General features: G+C 40.2%; 2 protein-coding genes across 2 annotated transcripts; both read left to right on the top strand.

Moving 5' to 3' along the window:
* Window positions 1-1,379: 1,379 nt before the first annotated feature.
* agtr1b (angiotensin II receptor, type 1b) lies at window positions 1,380-9,341 on the top strand. Its single transcript, XM_041813761.1, has 2 exons — window positions 1,380-1,471; window positions 7,354-9,341. The coding sequence occupies exon 2, from the start codon at window positions 7,470-7,472 to the stop codon at window positions 8,556-8,558; it is 1,089 nt and encodes a 362-aa protein (XP_041669695.1). The 5' UTR covers window positions 1,380-1,471; window positions 7,354-7,469; the 3' UTR covers window positions 8,559-9,341.
* A 332-nt stretch (window positions 9,342-9,673) lies between these two features.
* On the top strand, window positions 9,674-20,813 carry cpb1 (carboxypeptidase B1 (tissue)). The gene is made up of 11 exons (XM_041814177.1): window positions 9,674-9,758; window positions 10,325-10,400; window positions 11,037-11,161; window positions 12,798-12,897; window positions 12,985-13,086; window positions 13,189-13,293; window positions 13,375-13,485; window positions 13,594-13,684; window positions 15,250-15,452; window positions 19,405-19,489; window positions 20,443-20,813. The coding sequence occupies exons 1-11, from the start codon at window positions 9,694-9,696 to the stop codon at window positions 20,628-20,630; spliced, it is 1,251 nt and encodes a 416-aa protein (XP_041670111.1). The 5' UTR covers window positions 9,674-9,693; the 3' UTR covers window positions 20,631-20,813.
* The last annotated feature ends 509 nt before the right edge of the window (window positions 20,814-21,322 follow it).

Consider the following 21,322-nt stretch of genomic DNA (forward strand, 5'->3'; position numbering starts at 1 on the left):
ATTCATCTGCACACACTCCTTACACCTGCTGTCAGACAGAGTTGATGCAAGATGTTGTAGTAGACTACTGTTCTCCTACAGATGAAACCTCCGTTTCATCTCCTCTCTCTATGTTGCTGTTTGTCTGCCTATGTCACATACAGGTGTGCAATAGGAAATACTGTTTTGGCCCAATCAATAAACAATGGCATCCATGATCACTGGGTCACAGACTTCATCAACAATATAGTCAGAAGGACAAACCAGAGCAATCACGATAATCACTCCAAATATCCATGAGAGTAGAATCAGCTGTTTACAGCCTTTCTCCCTCTCTGTGAGTGACACATGTCAGCACCGCGGACAGCGCCACATTAACGCATGTGACATTTTCAGCACAAACATCAACAATCTCATCTTTAGAGCACAAATGCACACTTGTACACTGAACCTTACATTCATTACATGCAAAAATATTGAAATAATCATCAAATGTATCAATCTTTTGAATGATAATGAAGACTTCACAGCAGCAGAGAGAATAATACAGCATGAGCTTACCTGTTTTTTTTGCTCAAACAGCCTCTATTGATCCCTTGGCCTCCTCTCTCTCTTCCTTTACCTGACTGATACTGTTAGTGTGAACTTGTATTTGTTTTTCACGCTGTTTTTTACATTATCATGGTTCACATTCTCCACTGACACTACTTCAGTCCAACTGACAGACCGGCTTAGTATGAAACATATCAAAGTTGATCATCATTTTCACATTCTGACCTTCTCTCTTGCTGCTAAACCAGATTTCAGATATTCAAAACCCAACCTGCATGATGAGCACAAAACTTCTGCTTCAGGTGTCATTTGTCACAAGACCATGTTCAGACCTTTGTTCCCAAGACAGGAAAGCACCAGTATGTGCTGCACCATAGAGGCACGATATGACGCATATTCAAGTTGATAAAACAGGTCTATCTGTAAAAATGAAGTTAGAAATGAACAAAAGAGCTCCATGTTTTACGGATAAAATATACAAAACTATCTCAATATAGCATTACAGAAAACATTCATTTAATATTAAATAAAAGAGTTTCATTTATTTCAAATTTGGCACAGCTGCTGAGAGCCACTTGGGAGGGGCAAAAGAGCTCTGGAGCCGCGGGTTCCTGACCCCCTGTGTAAGATGTGTGCATGTGCGTGTATCTGTGTGTATGCACACTGTTGGGGAGATAGGAGAGGACAATACGTAGTTTGCCTGACTCCAATATAATTCATTCATCACTGTAGTGTGTGTGTGGGTGTGTGTGAGTGTGTGTGAGTGTGTGTGAGTAAGCAGGGGGGTGGGCGTTTGTGTGTCAGACGGTATTCCTGCTCGTCTCGCTCCACCAGTTAAATCAGAGGCAGTCACTGGCACACTGCGGTGGTCTCTCCTCCTCTCCGTCTGTTTGTCTGTCCATCTGGCTCTGGAAGCATCAGCAGCCTCCTAGTTCAGCAGGTAAGAGCTCTCATTTCCTCATTCTTTGAAAGGTTTTTTACCAACTTTAGAAAATATATTCACATTTATTTACCTTTCTTGGCATTTAAGCTCTTTAAATGTAACTTTATACGACCTTTAAGTTCCTTGTATTTTAATACTAGAACAAACAGTCTTTTTGGAATATGTATCTTATATTCCCTTTTCTGAATATGCAGATATAATGACCTGGACGCATACATATAAAGTTAGATGCATCCACTGGTTTGATGGCTGCTACCTGTTGCTCAAGCTGTTCATGTGAAAGTCCCGTATGCGCAGACTGTATCCCCATAGCAGGCATGTAAAGAATCCAGAGATGGATTATGCAAGCTATACACAGAGAAATATCAAGTTTACATTGTCTCATATACCCCGTATAGAATTCAGTCCACTTCCTGACAAACGGACTCAGCAGTCTTTTAAAATCCACAGTTATGAAGAATTTAATCCTAAAGCAAGCAAGCAATAAGGGGTGATGGTGGAGAAAACAGGGTGGGCAAGCTGGGACTGACCTGAAGAAAAGAAGTTTTGGTTAGAGGTATAAGTGTGGGGAGAAATAGACCTCAAAGTGAATAGAGGAAGAGGGGAAATCATGCTCTTTGCACATGTTTATAGATGCTTATTCTCTTTCATGCAAGGCCAAATCCTCTCTTGTGAGCCAGTAAATGCCTTATTTATAATATTCGCAAGATCTGCTGTATTGTGACAAAGTCATCCAACAAACTGTCCGACTGGTTAAAGAGAGAAAATGATTTATGATTGGTTTTGTTATTGTACTTTGCCTCTGGTACATTTCATATAACACTATAAAGGAAATGAAAGGAAGATGTTAGAGCTAATGGTCTAAGACACTTTAAAGGACTGTTTTATAAACTATTTAAATGCAGAGATGGTTTCTGTTGAAAATATTTCTATTAGTGAGCAGAAGCCAAGTGCTAACAGGCCCATGGACAATGCCAGTGTATCCACTCTATTGTCATTGTTAATCTATACACAAATATATACATTAGGGTTTGACCAATATTGTTTACTCAGGTCCAATAAGATACAGATTATTAGTGGGCTGAGAGACTGATAACCAATATTTGGAACAAGAATGTGTTTAAGGTTAAAATGAGATTTAAAGCATGTGATAGGATTTAGATTTCTCATTTAAAACAAGCCTAGTCCATCGCTGTTGTAAACCATTAATGAGACTGGTCTCAAGACCACATTTTGAATGTCTTGGTCTTGTCTCGAGAGCATTTTTACTCGGTCTTGGACTGGCTGGTCTCAGGATTTTCCATCAAGACCGGTCAAGACCAGCATTGGTCTGCTATTTTTCAACTTCATTAATGTGATAATAAGGAGAAGCACTTGCTAAAACAACAAATACACCTGCAAAAACTCTGACATCAGTCCATCTTATTTCTAGTCAGAAATATCTCTGAACACTTACTTTGGGACTCATTCACCTGACAAATCTAGATAAACATCTCATTTCAGATAACTAGAATAATTCTGGACTTGTCAGTGGCTTTTAAATACATGTAATGATTTTTTTTTTTACCAGAAGTTGAACAAATTTGCTAAGATTTGAGATTTTTGCATGTTGTGGTTAGAAAGAGTTGCAGACACCTTGTTTTTATTTGTCACATGTAAAAAAAAAAATGTTTTTGCCATGTTTTTATGGCCTTGATCTTGTCTCGGTCTCGGTCTTGACTCGATCTCGACCCCCAAAAGTCTTGGTCTTGTCTTGGTCTTGGTGCACTATGGTTTCGGCAAGTCTTGGTCTTGGATAGTGTGGTCTTAAGTACAACACTAGTATAAATACTCAAAGTGTAAGTTTTAAATCCAAAATCTTATGAAATAGCAACAAAGAGAATATTCTTAATGAATCAAAAGTAAAAGTGCATGTCAGAATAAAACTTGATTATAACAGTCGATGCGTTGATATGATCAGAACTGAAATGAATAAATAGATTGATTTATACTGAGACTGTGGTGAGTGAAAACAGAGCCAGGGGGGAAGACACATCTAGCAGAGCCAAATTGAAATGAATTGTTCAGATATCAGTAAAACAGCCAATACAGATGATTCCTTATATGGGACCTAAAAATGAGCCAGGCCATTTGTATTACCCCTAATACAAACATGTACTAAATGTAAGTTTTCCATGTATGGAAACGTTCAGTGGTTTGGCTTCATTGAGTTGTTGACTGTCATAGAGCAAGAGGCAGGATACACCCTGGACTGGGTGCCAGTCAGTCACAGGGCTGACATAAAATAGTGCTCTATTTAACTGACTTTATTAGATATCAGTGAAATAGCATGCCAATATAAATAACGCCTTATATCAGATCTGATAATGGACCAGGCCAATAATTTAAATGTTTTATGTGTAATCAGTAATTTGGCTTAATTAACTTAAATTCCAAGAACTAAAACTGCTCATCAATCCAATATCTCTTCTGCTTACCTGTTTACCTGGGTAACAGGCAAGAGACAGGGTACCAGGGCTGACTTAGAGACCAACAGCCAGACTGGCTCAGACTCACACCTACGGGAAATTTAGACTGACCAGTTAATCTGACAAGCAGGTCTTTGGTCTGTGGGAGGAAGCTGGATTACCCAGAGAGAACCTCCGCTCAGAAAGTCCCTGTCAGACTGGGAACCATCTTGCTTTTTTGAGATTATTTTTTGGCCTTTTCTGTCTTTATTGAGATTGGATAGCTGAAGAGAGACAGGAAATATGGAGGGAAGACATGCGGCAAACAGCACCGAGACCAGGAAACCTGCCCTACTAGTCTATGTATTACAGTAATACCATCTCAATGGCCGCTAATATCTAAAAGTGTCAAAACTTGAACATAACATCAGATCTTTAGTTTTTATTTATTTATTTTTTTTTTTTTTTATGTTTACCAGAAGCTGCCTTAAGAAAAAGTGAGAGACTTTGCCAATTTTTGTTGTGCAGTTTGGTGGAGCAGAAGTTTACCTTCAATTTTCAACAATTAAAAATAAGAAATTGTCCAACATTGCTTGCCAGTAGGACTTCTATTTCTACTGCCTGGGAGCCAGTGTTTTTGGTTTTCACAAGTATCATACTAAAGTGTAAAACAGCCCAGCCTGGCACCCTTCCACTGCACCCACTGACATACATCTTGGTCAGGTTTCTCACTTCAAAAAGCTTTTCAGCTAAAGTGACACCCTGGAAGGTGAGACAGAGGAGGAAGTAAGTTGTAGGAGACTGCTGTTTAGTTGCGCATTTCTTGTAGACACCCATGTTATCCCTCTTCAAAGAGTAGCAGTTGCAATTTAAGCTGCATTTCCACGCTAAGACTGGCTTTAAATTAGTGTTCCAGTAACCTGTTTGAAGACACACGATGCAGCCGCTGTTGCAGAACGTTCTGTCGGCCTCAAATGAGGCCCAAACGAGCGGATGATCAAGAGGTGGGAGGCTGAGGTGCTGTGTTCCTGGTAAGATGAACCTCACTTCATAATGGCTTGGTGATAAATCATTAACTCCATCAAGCAGACATTTTACTGACCTCTCTCTACTGGCAGCCAGATGGTGGTGCTCATGTCAGAGCTGCCGGGCGCTCAGGCCGACTCAGATAGCTATGTTGATGGGAACCACTGTTCTATGTGAGCTTTTTTTAAGGTTTAACTCCTGAAGAAATTCCCATGATCTTTAGAAGAGCCTGCATTTCAACATGCTGAAATTGGATTAGACATGGAATGTCGCTGCTACAGTGCATTTTCAGGGTCAACCTTTGCCTTAAGGAGCAAAAAATACCCCAAACTTTCTCCTAATCCTGATTGTATCACTCATTGTGGGTGTTTACAAGCAGCAAAGGTCCACTGTAGTGCTAAAGAGGATGCAGCTTGCTTTTGTGACCTTGTGAAGTAGGTGTTTGCCTTCCTGTCTGTGGTCACCTGGGGTTTATGGCCACCATTTAGTAATGTGCCATCTCAGTCGGAGACATAGCTCACTGGACTAATTCACCTGCTTCCGAGTCGTCACCTCACCTTTTTTATAGGTCTCACTTACATATAGGCAGTAATAACTTTCAGCTTTGTTTATATTCTCTCCCAACCAACGTCCACTTATCTCAAGCACCCTCATCATGGAAAAGTACCGGTGTTTTCATGCCGGCCTTTCTGGTTCTAGTCTGTGGTGTTGATTCTTCTTCCATTTTTTCCATTTGTTGTCTTCAAGAAATCTTTAAGAGATCTTCCTAAACTATTTTAAATCCTCAAACCATGACAGCGATATGTGTTTTGTCACTCTCCTCTGTGTAGTTTAAATTTATAGCCACCCACTGTTATAACCATTAAAGAGAGAAAACATATGTACAGTAAATCCAGGCAGTGACGCCCATGTTGGTGCGTTTTCCCCTCTCTACCTACTCTACCAGCGCCTGTGCAGGAAGCTCGAAGAGATATTTCATTATTCTGTTGCCCTTGGCGCCCACACATCCTCCACGCTCAACAATCCCCACATCTGCAACCGATACGCTTGTTGCTTCAGCGTGCGGAGGGAGTTTTCAAGGAATTCACCCACTTAAAGCTGGTGGAAAATGAGGAGATGTTTGACTGGGAGATAGAAGGGCTCAGACTGTCTTAATGCCAAACAGAGGGCAGAAGAATGTAGAAAGTTTTTTTTTTTTTTTTTTTAAGTGGGGTTGACAAATCAGCAGTTTTTTGCATAATTACAATGCAGATTTTAAAAGATTACAAATATCACTGGTCTAGCTCAGGTATTTTTGCAGTCATTCTGTAATAGTTGTGAGACTGAAAGAGTAAAATCTTGAAGCTAGAATGCCATCTTGTGGCAAGTTACCAACATGGCTGACACTCAGAGAATTTCAATTATTCTCGTATAAATGTCTACATTATTAGAGACATTATTCAGCTTTATTTCATGTATCTTTATCATATGTTTAAGCAATTTGGCCACCTTTGAGATTCAAATAAAGCATGTTTCCCTAAATGTGTTTGTATTCAACCACAAACAGGTTTTTTCATGCAACAGAAACTATAGGAGCGCTATACATTAGGATTATGCTAATATCATTACATCAGCCGCACTAATTACCCTCGCTAAGCTATCCTGTTAAACATAAAGACTCCCAACAATGAGGAGAATTTGTTTTTTATTCCCATTTCACATTCTGCTCACAAATGAAGCAAAAAACCTCGCCCTGAGGCAAATTTTCCACCGCACGCAGGTTTGATTTTCTCACAGAGCAAAGTTTCCACAGAGCCGAATCCCTGCTGTCCTGTTTGTTTAGGTGTGTGCTGATTAGAAGTTCTCACGCTGGGTACAATGTATCTCTGCACACCAAGGGTTTGAAACGTGACATGTCTTTTACAGTGACTGGAGCCTCAGCCATTCTCTTTTTACTCACTACCTCCGTGGTTAATGGAGTTGTTATCTGAGCTCGCACTTTGCCATGCAGTCTTCATTAACACAGGTCGTAACACGAGGCATAAATGTTCCCCTTCCGGGTGCTGACAGTCCACCCAGATGGACGGACCATTTGATAAACACTGTACAGTTTTACTGTTGCCTTTCATTAGCCCAGAGACGAATTAAAGGAGCAGGGAGAGTGCAGACTGTCTGAATAATGATGTTTCAGAGGGCATTTTTGGAATATTGAATAACACACAACATCTGTTTTTCATGGCTTCTTATTTTACAGAAATAACATAAAGCGTCAGGACAGCTTTAATGTGCAGGTCTTTAATGAGCTGGTGTAGGGTGAGCACTTTCATGGGTGCTCGTGTGAATTAGCGTTTATGGGCCATGCCAGCGGTAATGATGCCTCTTCCCCTCGACTGCCTATGACATTTTTTTGTTGTGTTTCTTTTATAGGACTCACTGAGGCCCTTGCCCAAGGCCTGTATCAGTCACAGCAGACGCACCCTGCCGACAGGGCCCCCCTGTTTTAAAGTCCCAGGATCTGGCACTAACAAAGAAAGAGAGGGAAAATGCAGAACATAACAACAGGAACGACGGGAGGGATGGATCTGACGTGCGGCATGTCTGGAAGCCACAAGCTGATCTTCACCCTGGTACCCATCGTCTACGGCTGCATCTTTGTCATAGGAATTGTGGGAAACAGTATGGTGGTGGCTGTCATCTACTGCTACATGAAGCTCAAGACTGTGGCCAACATTTTTGTGCTCAATCTGGCCGTGTCTGACCTCACCTTCCTCATCACTCTGCCCATGTGGGCAACCTTCACAGCCACTGGCTACCACTGGCCCTTTGGAGGATTCCTGTGCAAGGCCAGCGCAGGCCTTGCGATATTCAACTTCTACACCAGCATATTCTTTCTCACCGCACTCAGCATCGACCGCTACCTCGCCATCGTTCACCCTGTGCAGTCGCGCAGGTTTCGCACTGTGGTGTACGCCCGCGTCACCTGTGTGGTGATCTGGCTTTTTGCCTTTCTGCTCAGCGTTCCCATAGCACTGACCAGAGACGTCCACGTGTTTGGCAACTTTAACAACACCGTCTGCGGCATCCTGCACCCAAGCATCGAAAACACAAAGATGTTAGACGACCTCCTGTTGGCCATCAGCCTCATGAAGAGCCTGCTTGGCTTCCTCATACCCTTCATCATCATCATCACCTGCTACTGTCTCATTGGACGGGCGCTGCTAGGGGCGAGACACATCCAGAGAAGCTCCCGTTCCCGTGACGACGAAGTGCTGCGCATGCTCGCAGCTGCCGTCTTGGCCTTTTTCTTGTGTTGGGTGCCACATCAGGTGTTCAACTTCATGCAGATGCTCACCCAGGTGGTGTTTGAAGACAACTGCACCATCCTGGAAATCATCGACACCGCCATACCCTTCACTATCTGCATCGCCTACTTCAACAGCTGCGTCAACCCAATAGTGTATGGCTTTGTGGGGAACAACTTTCGCAAGAACTTACTGCGTCTGTTGTGCTGCTTGCCACGAGGAGCGACGCCTCACCCAAGCATCAGCTCCAAGATGAGCACCTTCTCTTTTCGGGCCTCTGAGGCTTTAAGCCTCACAGCCAAAAGTAAAGCTTCTCCTGATGTTAAGTGACAAAAAAGAACAAACAAGCTGACTCTCCCTGCTCTACCTGTTTGTGGTTAAAGAACCGGGGATGGAGACATTCCAAACTTTAAACCCCAATTGTATAACCAAGCACTGAACCATGCAGAATGGTGGAAATGTTCTTCATGAAGAAGTCCAAGAGACATTAACTACCTTGTACAGCGCTTACCTGCAGGTTATTATCACAAGTCATGTCACACAACACACATGGCAGTCATGCAAACATGCATTTCTTTCCCAGCCTGTAAAATCTATGTGAGTGTCACACAAGCAAAAAAGAGCTATACATAATTACACCTAGCTTATCCCATTACTTACAGTAGAAGTGCATGATCTGCAGGATTTTGCCTCAAGTGTACAGCGCAGTGATATATAGTCCAGTGATAGCTGCTCTGTGTGCTCAGCAGGTCGTTCACCAGTTGGAGCAGTGATCAAGTGCTCAGCTAAGATGCAAAAAACAAACAAGGAAGCATCACATGCAGGCTTTGTCTGTGGAAAATTTGGGAAGATGTGATGTAAGTCCATATCAGCATATAAGGCTGTGTTTAACTATGATAAGTAGTATGTGGTGATGTCAAAATGCGTGCTCCTTGTGAAATGTGGATGTGTTTGCCTTATAAGATTGAAACGCCTTTATCATGCTGTACAAATGAATCACCCCAGGTCATGTGATTATTGTCAATGTATTTGATGGTTGTTTTTGTGGTATTTAAAAATGTCAGTGGAGCTTTTTTCTCACTTTGTAATGTACAGTTTGTGAATATATGAAAATATGAGAATATGAATAAAATAACAATAATCTACAGTCCTGAGTCGTGTCTTTCATTCTTATATACTCATGAGTGTGTCATCAGTTACAGAAACATCTAGAATTAACAGCTGATCTAAGATATGAGGAATCAAAATCAACTGACCTTGGTCAAAAATATCCCAGAGCACCTCTGGCTCCTGTTAATCATTGACTCAGCCCCTACTCCTCCATGTAGCTCCTAAAATAACAGGTGCAATTTTTTTGGGAGGATGTATTGCATGATGCTGCATCCCAGTCAGGGATTGGTGGATGGGCGGCAGGTCCAGGGTGTTATAAGAGCCGTCGAGGGCCGAGAGCAGCCTCACTGCCAACATGAGGGTCCTTCTGTTTTTCGGATTGGTGGCTGTTGCCCTGGCTGATGTTACACGCTTCGAGGGGTAAATCTCAAGTCTTTTTGAAAAGAGCTTTAGACTTCTATTCATTAGAATTGTTTTGAAACAAAAGGTTTAGTGCTAATCATGACTTTGCATTAAGAACAGATGGGTACACCACATTACTATAATTTTGTTTCTTCTCTTACATAGGGTGTTTTTAGTAGAAATAACAAGGAAAGCAATAGAAAACTTTATGCGCAGTCTAGTCAAGGCAATAACTCTTCCTGGAATTGAACTTGTGTTTATTTGAATATTTGTGAACAAATGGAATCATCTGTTAAAGAAAGACATCATTTTTTCAACATTTGAAAAGCTTACTGTAGCAATGTTTGAATCTGCTGCTCTTCAACTCTCAAAAGCTTAACGCATATGCTACTAAATTTGTTCTCGTAACTTCTTTATTCTTTTAAATGGAGGGATTCAGAAAGAAGGCTGAACCTGTCAGGAACTCTGTCAAGGCTTTATAACGCTCAAAACATTCACAATCAGAGGAATAAGCTTAGAAATGCGAGGCAATGCTGTCATGACTGAGCTGCATGTGATTCCTCTTTTTTTTGTTTTTTATTAAGAGAGAAAGTCTTCCGTCTGAAGCCCACTCTTGCTGAGCATGTGACCCTTATTAAGGACCTGGCCAGAAGCACCCAGGTGCATACTCTCACTTTATATCACTGTCATTACAGGTGTTAAACTGGTTTGCAGAAGCTAAAAGAGGCCAATTTCACCTACTTTTCTAAAGGGTCTTTCTTCTCATTCACTAAATATTTTAAAAAGAGGCTGATTTACTGGAAAAACTTGTATGTTAGCAAGTGTGATTTATTGTCAAAAGGCTGTTACTATCAGTATAAGCTGGCTCAATATAAGATAACACTGATTTTATAAGTCAAATTAAACATCTTATTATAAGGTACAAAATGCAAGGAATAATTCTAGCAATATTTAAAAGGAATCTTGCATTTTGTCTGCTCATCGATCAAATATCTACTTATCCTTTCAGAGGGGTGTAATTTAGAATTTTTAAAAATGGGGCAGAAAAGACATGATGGTTTCTTTCTCCAGCCTCATTGACATATTTTAATTTTTACACTGTACAATGAAAGCAGACCTATTCTTTTACTCATCATAGCTTGGAATAAGAGGAAAATCTGAACTTGTCTGGTGAATTTGGTTTTAAATCAGTGTAATACACAATCAAATACACATGGGTAGATTTGTGTTTTTGCAGTATTGCGTCTGGGATCATACTTAAAAAAATCAATTGTTTGACTTTGGCGCCATCTGCAGGTCGACTTCTGGAAGCCCGAGAGTCCTGAGCTGGTGACCATCGACATCGATGTGGACATCCACGTGCCCGCCATCTACCTCGACACCGTGCATACCATGCTGCTGAAGAGCAACATGAAGCATGAGTAGGTCACAACACACAGATGCAAAATTAAAAAATGGTTTTCATTCAATCAGTAGAGCTTATAACAGGAATGCATCCTGACCACCAGGGCCTGGTTGCTCAGAAACAATCCAGCAAGATTAAAAATATCATTTAAGAGTACATTTTGAAATGTGGTCATTCCAAAGAAGTAAAGGGGATTATGTAATCAGGTAAAATCAGGTAATCCAATCCTCGTCTAGTCTGTGTAGTTCAAAACTTTTGAGCAGGGATCACTCTGATCCCAAATGTCCTCATCACAAACAAGGACTGGATTCAAACTGCATAGCAGAGAGCATTAAATATCTAATGGTTATTATAGTAACTGTGAGGATCTTTTGGTATGAAGTGTGAAAGTCATATTAGTAACAGTCAGTACATTTACATCCACAGTTAAGTAGATCATGATTATGGCAGTATCAGGATTTAAGCAGGCCACTCTTGTCCCACTTCATATGCACAGGAGAAGAATCAATGTATTGATGGTTGCACATCCAGTTTCACATACAGCACAATTTGCCCCCTTTAAACTAGTTCCACTGTGTTTTCGTTAGCCTTGTTAACAAATTATCAGGTGGTAAACTGGTCATGTGTTAAATGGTGAAGACACTGACAAACCTTACAGCTCTGGATATTTCATATAAACTCTACGCCAGCGGTTCTGGACTGGTCCGGCATCAGGGTTTACCACCACCTCTGTGTGAGAAATCACATTTTAATAAAAATGTTGCAGTCTGGACCTGAGAGGGAACAAAACATGATGGAACAAAGAGAGAAGCATGCATGCATACCAAGAGATTTGTTTATCTCTCTTTTCCTGAGATAGCATGGTAATTCTGATCATTCTTGAGGAATTACCCTGTTATCTTTGGGAGAAAAACCGCCTTGTTACCCTGTGAAGAGGAGACAATTGCATTAAAATCTTGAGAAAACAACTGAAATGTATTCTTTATCACAGGGAAACTAAGTAAAATTAAAAAGTATGGATGTATGTCTCCTTAGGACTTCTTTACATCATAGGCTTTTTTTCCAGGCGCTGGAATAGGCTCTGCGACCCACTTTAGGTCCCTGCCCACCCCTTGAGAACCACTGCTCTATACTTAACTTTTGGCACAAATACAAAAGACACCATCCCTGTAGCTTATGGCGATTACTGAAGGCAGAAAACAATGCAGCTTCTGTTATGCAAGCAAGTGGAAACTGATAAGCATGCCAAGGACCCCTGGCCCACTTGAGGAGTATATTTGCAAAAATAGATAAATCTCCAACCACATGACCTCGGTTTGTCAGTCTGACTTTGAGAAAATAAATTTAGTATGATTTCAGTTGGGCTGACATGTTTGCATGTCTTTTAAAAGGTCAGTTTTATTTGGACTAATGAAATAAATCAACTTGTTCTAACAGCATGATAACATACTGACTGTAATCCAGATTTTGTAGTCCTTTAAACCTGTATCAGGTTGATCAATTTTAGCCTTGAACAAAATGGATCAAAGTCAGCTCAATTTAAAAAAAAATGAATTACCAAATCTAAATAAACCTTTGAACATCTGGGTCCAGGTCTCATTTCTACACATGCAATATTTAACTTGACTTCTCTTGTATGAATCCCTTCTTAGGGTCTTGATTGAGGATCTGCAGGAGGCTGTTGATGCCCAGGCTGATGGTGGACCCTCCCCTAGAGCCCATAGCTACACCAAGTACAACACCTGGGATACAGTAAGAGCTAAAAAGATCATTAGTTCAATCCTTTACCCTTGTGGGAAAGCATTTTCACTGTATCAATTCTTCTCCTTTGTATTTCAGGTCCTGTCCTGGATCAACTCCATCGCCTCCTCTAATGCTGCTCTGATCAGCAAGCAGGTGATCGGAAACACCTATGAGGGACGCCCCATGACCGTTCTCAAGGTATTTCAAGGCTCATATCAGTCCCTTGTGCTGAATCATTAAGGATTTATTCACCATCTATTACTTCTAACAAGTGTTTTGTGATTACTTGAACAACCACAGCTTGGTAAGCAGACCGGCTCCACCAAGCCCGCCATCTTCATGGACTGTGGTATCCACGCCAGGGAATGGATCTCTCCTGCTTTCTGCCAGTGGTTTGTCAAGGAGGTAAGATAGACACCTACATAAATGGACTTTAAAAGAGTTTATACAAAGTCTTCTGTGTTGTACTAAACAGCTTTTCCTCAGGCTCTGTCCACCTACGGCAGTGACTCTCAGATGACCAGCCTGCTGGACCAGATGGATGTCTTTGTTCTGCCCGTCTTCAACATTGACGGCTACGACTTCACCCACAAGAGCGTATGTTATGACACTGAAGTCTAACTTTATTGCCTGACCTTTTTTAACCTTTGTTTATCTCAAATAATTTGTCTGACATGATCATCTCGTGCACTTTGGGGATTTTAGAACAGGATGTGGAGAAAGACTCGCTCCAGGAGATCTGGATCCAGCTGCATTGGAGCTGATCCCAACAGGAACTTCGATGCTGGCTGGTGCTGTAAGTCTGACGATACTCACGGTTATATTTGAAAGGGGTTCTCCTGCTCTCCTTTAAAGATGCGGGCATAAGAGTAGGAGATTAAAGCAAAACAGGCACAAATCTCTACTTTAGAGGCAACAATAACATGACTTTAAGGGCATGAAAATAAATCTGAATCCTACATTTCCCATAATACAGCTTGGTAGCAAAATGTTCAAATCATGGCCATAGCAACAGCCACCTGCTAATGAAGCTAAAATCTTTAGAGAATTCAAGTAACAGCACTGCAAAACCTATCTTCTTAAAGCCCAGGTTGTCCAGAAAAAAAAAGGCATTTAGAGTTTGACAGTGCACCACAGGGTTGATGCTCTATGAGCTTTTTAAGACAATAAGTCCAGGTGAGACAGAACAGTTAAAAATGTGTTCGGGCTCAGAGGGTTAAGAGTCAACAAAGTCATAAAGGCCTCTTACCCTGTCCACAGGGTTAGAATAAATCAGTGCAAACATGAAGCCAATCAAATAAGCTTTAAAAAATAAATGAATTCAATATTGAAAGAGTGTTTACAGCAGTTCATTATAATCATGAAGAGTTGGGGAACTGTAGGAAAATTTTGACTGCAAGTTTTGCTTTGTTGCAGATGGGAAGGATTTGAACTTAATGATTCAGTTGAGGTTCTTTTGGCAAAACTTATATCCTCCTTTTTAGTCTATAAAGCCAAAGCTATGGGCTCATCAAAAAAATATTTAAATTTTTTTCTTGATTATTTTTTCCCACTGCTCTTTTCTGTTGACTTGGCATATTAACATGTTGATAACAGTTGGAAAGGTCACACATTTTTAGAAACTAAAAGCTTCATGATTCCAAAAGAGTTTAACAAATAATCATGCAAGAGCAGCAATAAAGTTTTTCAACATTTTAAAGCAAAAAAAGGAAGTTTCTAGGTGAAATAAACTCCAAATTATAGGCAATACAAGAAGGACAATCTTGACCTTTTTTGTCAACTCTGGCCCATTTATTGCATTGGGAAATTTTGCTGTTTTGGGGGGAAATGCATAGCCCTAGTAACAATGTTGTAAACAAAATTCATAGCACACTATTCTGAACATTGCACTTGCAATAATAAGCTACGTGCCAGAGTTTTCTAAAAGCTGCAGGTGGAGTTGTGCCGTGGAAAATGGCAGCAGATGAGTAATAAAAGGATGCACAGCTTGCACATGCAGGCACGTGGACAACATATTATTCCTGTTTGCTCCACCAGTCCTACTACTCCCACATCCTAACCGGAGCTGACCAAATGCTTGGCAAACCCCAAAACTCTCCAGTCAAAACAGATCAGTTATTTATTTTTATTGTTATAATTTATCATATCATGCATTGAATTAATAAGGCATTGTGATTCAGATAAATGACTAAACTCTGTCTGCACCAAAGTTAACCTATCAGCACTCAAGAAATGCCTCTTGTCCAATCACAATACTGGGTCTGAACTTAATTTTGCACAAGTCAAACAATATCAATCTCATGTGCACCTTACAGCTGCAAAGTCACAAAATGAACTATGTAAATGCTTTTTTTCATGCAGCTATGGGAGCCTCCTCAAACCCCTGCAGTGACACCTTCTGCGGTTACTCTATTGAGTCTGAGATCGAGGTCAAGAACGTCGCCAACTTCATCCGCAGGAATAAGTCTGTCATCAAGGCCTACATCACCATCCACTCCTACTCCCAGCTGCTGCTCTTCCCCTATTCTTACACCTACGATCTGGCTGCTGACCACAGCGAGCTGGTGAGTCAGCATTATCTGCCATACTGGGCGTGTCTCTATTATAGCTTTATAGGCACAGTGATCATATAAACTAGCATGCTTAGTCAGTCACAACGACTGTATAATTATACATCATGGCAGTGTCACATGCATCGCTATAGTGCTGCAGTCTTGTATGTACAGCACTGATGCAAACACATGAATCAGGTCCCCATATAGGAATCATTCTCTTGAGTTCATTTCTAATATTTGAAGCTCTTTAAAATGTAAGAATATTGCACATTAATTTTTTTGTTGTAAAAATTAGTTAAATTAAAAAAAAAAAAACTCTACAAACGCTCCCTGATTAAGAGTCATATGAATGACTCATTCATCAAAATAGAAACTGATGTCATGCAAGTATTTTGTCATTTGATATTAACTGAATCACTGGATTATATACATGTTTTTGCCCTCATGCCTAACAAAATATAAGAATTTTGGTAACGCAATAAACTACATCTGGCAGACAAGACTTTTATAATATTTAAGGATGTCAGGATGTTCAGTATTATGCTTTGTTTTCAATAGCGCATGCTTTATAAAGATAAAATGATCATTATCTACAGAATCCTACCAAAGGTTCAAAAAACTACATCAGTAGTTGGACAAGTGCACAGGAGAGGACGAAATACATCAAAACATTGCAGGCAAACTGCAGCACACTGTCTCATTTAAAAAAAAAAAACACTGACAATTAAATGTTGTAGATGGCTTTGTTTATCAATAGCAAAAAAAGTAACATCCAATATTTGTGCCAAAGACAAAACAGATGTCAGTGTGTTTAGATTTTGAGCAATGTCATATCCAAGTTTAAATTCATGGCATTTTATATTATATTGGAGATTTACAAACCACAAAATTTGCATAAAATATTGAATTACATCATTACATTTTAAAGGCAAAGTCACAGATTTATAGCACTTCTATATGAAATTAAGCCTTTATATTCCTTTATGTAGAAATATTCCTATTGAGCAGACCCAACAACAAAATTATGATTTATTGATGATGTCAGTGCATGTTTGTATGAGCAGTATTGTTGCTAACATTCTTACCGAATTTTGGGCTTAAGAAGTAAATCAAGTTATGAATGGGTCTGATGTAATTTTCTAATTGTGCCACTTTTAACAATTATTGCCATTTTTTTAACCACTTTCAGTACATTTTAGCCCCCTTTAAAGCCACTTTTATCCAAATTTTGCCACTAGTTGCCAGCTTGAAAGCTGTTTTTTTCTGTTGTTTTAACCACTTTTTTCTTTTAACCATTTTTTTTAATTTTTTTTTTTACACCTGTTTGGCCACTTTCAGCACATTTTTACCACTTTTCAATCAATCAATCAATCTTTATTCGTATAGCACTTTTCATACAAAACAATGAAGCACAAATTGCTTTACACAAAAACAAAACAATAAAAAAGAGAAATACATCCCTCCAGCCTACCCCATCCCTCCCTCCCCAGTCCTTCCCAACCCCGTCCCCTCATCCCCACCACATAATCCAAACATAGTATTGCCAAGTATATCATAAAGCACATTGAGTAATCAAAAGGCTAGAAAAGCACTAAACAAGCTCAAATCAATTTACCAAGTCCATTTTATATCATGAGCAATGGATCCAGTAAGAGCAAGAATGTGTGCTCTGAGGAAATGCCATCTTAAAATTCAAAATGAGGAAACACTGGAGGTGAGGTTAAAATGTAAAAAAAAAAAAAAGTGACATAAAATGAAATTAAATAAATACTAAAAAATCAAACTTTTGTCACCGCTTTTATCCCATTTTCAGCACTTTCTTGCTACTATAAACCAATTTTTGCCTCTTACTGCCACTTTTATCCCATTCTCTCAGCTTTTTGCCACCTCTAACTGTTTTCTCCACTTCTTTTTTTTTTGCATTTTTCAGCCTTTCTTTTGACACATTTACCACTTCTGATCCTTTTTGGCTACCTTTCTGCTACTTTTAACCTATTTTACTCCTCTTAACTTCAATTTAGCACCTTTTTAGCCACTTTAACTAATGTTTTGCCATTTTAACCACTTTTAACCCATTTTCACCACTTATTAACCATTTTTGCATCATTTTGTGGTTATTTAATTTATTTTCCTCTAATGTTTCACATCCTGTCATTTGACATTACTTTACAAATCGATTGGTTCAATGTGTCCATTCACATTTGTATTATTACCTAAAAAAAAAGGTAATTCTGTTTGAAGAAAATGGGTTTACATCTTGAAAAAGGCTTTATTGTACTTCAGCATTAATAAATTAAATATATTTATATTGCTCTGATAACAGTGGTTATTATTCAGGTTAAAAAATATGGTTAACACAGATTCTTTTACAATGGATCAGGATTTTTCTGACCTCCATGGGCCCCATTTGGCAAGGCACCTGAAACCTCTGCTTTGTCCTCCTTTATGGGCAACCTTGGATTGTGATGCAGGATTTAATGAGGGATCAAGCCAAGACAGGGGCATAGAGAGGTGTCACATAGAGAAGAAATCAAATCAAATCACACCATGATGTGTGAAACAATGAGACAATCCATTCGTATCCAAAAATACTCAACATAAGTGATCTCCCATAATAAGTATATAATATATGTTAATTTAAATATATGTCTCTTAAGGTTTTTCCAAAAGCTTAAGCAACAAATCATCCCAGTCCCATTCTGCCTGTTATCTAAAAGCCACTCTTAGCTGCTGCAAATCATTGGCTCCCTGCTCACATGCCTCATTCTCATGGCTCTTTTACCTCTCACCGGGGTGTCCGAGGGCTGCACAGTTAACACTCACACCCCGACTCCAGCTCTCACACTGACTGAGGCACATCACACATCTCTGCCTCTCTATTACTCTCTTGTAATTTAAGCTCTCCTCTGACACTTTGCACATCAAAAGAACTCCAGGGATCTGTCATCTTTTCCTGTAGAAACATAATTTCCTGTTTTGTGCATTTCTCTGGGGCTTTTTCATTTCCTTTCGGAGCTTGCTGAAGCTTTTTAGTAGTTTTGGTAATATTAGAAAAATATGTTTTGTTTGAAGTGTAATGGATGATCAACGTTGCAGTGAAGAAACATGTTTATGTTTCTGTCATGCAACTTTGTTTTGTTTATTCTTTAAATAGTATTTTCACTTTACAGCCATATTTAATTTTTAAAAGGAATATAGTATTCATAAAATAAATCAGTTTATTAGAGTTAGATGTTTTGCACAAGATTACTTGGTTTTGCCGAGTGGCTGATGTTAGCAAACTTGTGGCACATTCGTGTGGGTCTATCTCCTCTGATTCAGGCCTCATTCCCAAAGTCTGGGTCATCAAATGAGTTATCAACATTTCTTCTCTACAGTATTTAATGCAATGATAAATCACAAAACAACCAGTGGATGGCAGGAAAGCTACAGTCACAGTCATGGAGGCTTAACTAATAGAAAAGAAACGCATATGCAACGTAGACCAGACAGCTACTGCCTGCCTCAGGGGCGAGCATGCAAAGAAAGCTGGTGTGACGGAAGTAAAGTGGACCCTTCCAGACTCGTAAGATACAAAATAACAGATCAAGACCAAAATGAGTCCAGTATTACAGTTAGCCAAGCTAGCACCAGCCTTCAGCTCGACCAGCCGAGGACGGCACTGAAGGCAGATTTGACAAGCAATGACGTACAGAAAATGTTGTTGTGATGCTTTTGTATAATAAATATCTCACACTGGCTTGTCTTAAAAACTATCCTATGGGATAGGAAAATTATCAGATTGGCCAAAAACATTTAAATATGCTCAATTAAGCAGCCCCATGATGTATAGATCATTTCTGGATTGGGTCACGATGGCTTACAAACACTGGCTCAAACAACTTAGATCTTTCACTGTACATCTGAACTTTTGTGAGTTAAATCTTTTTGAATTGTCCTGTGACATATTTTTTCATTGCAGTTGGAGGTTGCTGAGGGAGCTTCCAGTGCTCTGCGTAGCCTGTATGGCACTCGGTACACCAGTGGACCTGGCGCTACAACCATCTGTAAGTACAGACACTATTGCAGCTGTATTGTGAACATGTACATTCTATTAAGAGGGAGCTTTATAACATATTTTGGTCATGTACTTTGTGTGACAATGAAAGAACATTTTTTAGAGTAAAGACTTCTAAAGGTTAACAATATGGACCCCTTGGTATGCTGAAGCATTAAGATTGCCTTTCACTGGGAGATAAGGGGTCTAACCCAAACCCTGAAAACAGCCCCAAACCATCATCCCTTCTCCACCAAACTTCACGGCTTGCAGTCAGGCAGGGAACATCCTCCAGGCATCTGCCAGACTCAGACTCGCCCATCTGACTGCCAAACAGAGAAGTGTGATTCGTCACTCCACAGCTTCACAGGCCGGCACTCCATCAGACGCTTGGCATTGGACTCGGTGATGCGAGGCTTGAATGTCGCTGCTCGGCCGTGGAAACCCATTCCATGAAGCTCCTGATGCACAGTTTTTGTGTACATTAATTTTAGTGGAAGTTTGTAACTCTTCAGCTTTTGACTCATCATGTGCGTGGTCTTCTGCTTTGTTGCTGATTTGCTGTTGTTCCCAAACGCTTCCACCTTCTAATAATATCACTTACAGCTGGCTGTGGAATATCTAGCAGGGATTAAATTTCCTGAACCGCCTATCACAGTTCCATGCTTGAAGACACTGAACTCTTCAGGATGACCCATTTTGTATCACAAAATGCTTGCCAATGGAGACTACATGGCTAGGTGCTTGATTGTTTGATTGAAACACCTGAAATCAATAATTAACAGGTGTGGCCAAATACTTTTGTCCATATAGTGTAGCAAAAGGAATGACTTATCTCTTTTTTCTGCATTACTAAGGAATTTCTTGTTTTAAAAAGCAGACTTTGTATAAAATACATCCAGACTGTCTCAGATAATCAGCATATTTCACTCTAAACATCCCCACTCTTCTCTCCACCTTCAGATCCCGCCGCCGGAGGCTCTGACGACTGGGCCTATGACCTGGGAGTGAAGTATTCTTACACCTTTGAGCTGCGTGATACTGGTCGTTATGGCTTCCTGCTGCCCGAGTCTCAGATCAAGCCCACATGCGAGGAGACCATGCTGGCCGTCAAGTACATCGCCGCCTACGTGCAGAAGAACCTCTATTAAGGAGCCGAAACTGCCAGGACCCCTGCCAACTCAGCTCCTCTGTACCAGCCCCCAGCCCCTCCAATCTCTCAGCCATCTCCAGCCCGTAACCATGGATACCGGGCACCACCCGCCTTGTTTCCTCGCTGTGTTTGACAGAATGTCAAGATGAGTGCAAACAATAAAATCAATGATCCATCCCCACATGCTGAATCATTTTTTATGTGTGTATAATAATATAGTGTCTGGTGGAGTGAGCCTTTGTCTTTGTATTAAAATATAAAACAAAGCTGTGATATTTGGTGAATAAAACAATGATTACTTTTTAAAGAGCATCCTTCAGAGGCCTCAAAACTTGTCTGCTGCCTTCATGGTTTGAAAAAAAAAATTGCACTAATAAACGAGCGAGTTTCCCTAACACTTCTAAGTGTACATACTAAGCAGAGAAGCATATAAGAGAGAAAAGCATCCATTAAATTTAGTGCATCATCCTCTTTGAACCCTTGTGATCCCTCTTATAAAGCTGGCACTGTTCCAGCCATGGAGGTTGAGTGGGTGAGATAGGGTGGGGGTCTTGGTCTTTTAAGATATTTATCCCAGCAGCACTGTACGTGACGACCACAGAGCACTCCTTGGCAGCGTCTCCACTCTCTGCCAAGCATCTGCCCGAGTGGAGAAAATAAAGGAGCCAAATATCAGCAGGGAGTTGAACA

Source organism: Cheilinus undulatus, linkage group 19, assembly GCF_018320785.1.
Source record: "Cheilinus undulatus linkage group 19, ASM1832078v1, whole genome shotgun sequence".
NCBI lineage: Eukaryota > Metazoa > Chordata > Actinopteri > Labriformes > Labridae > Cheilinus > Cheilinus undulatus.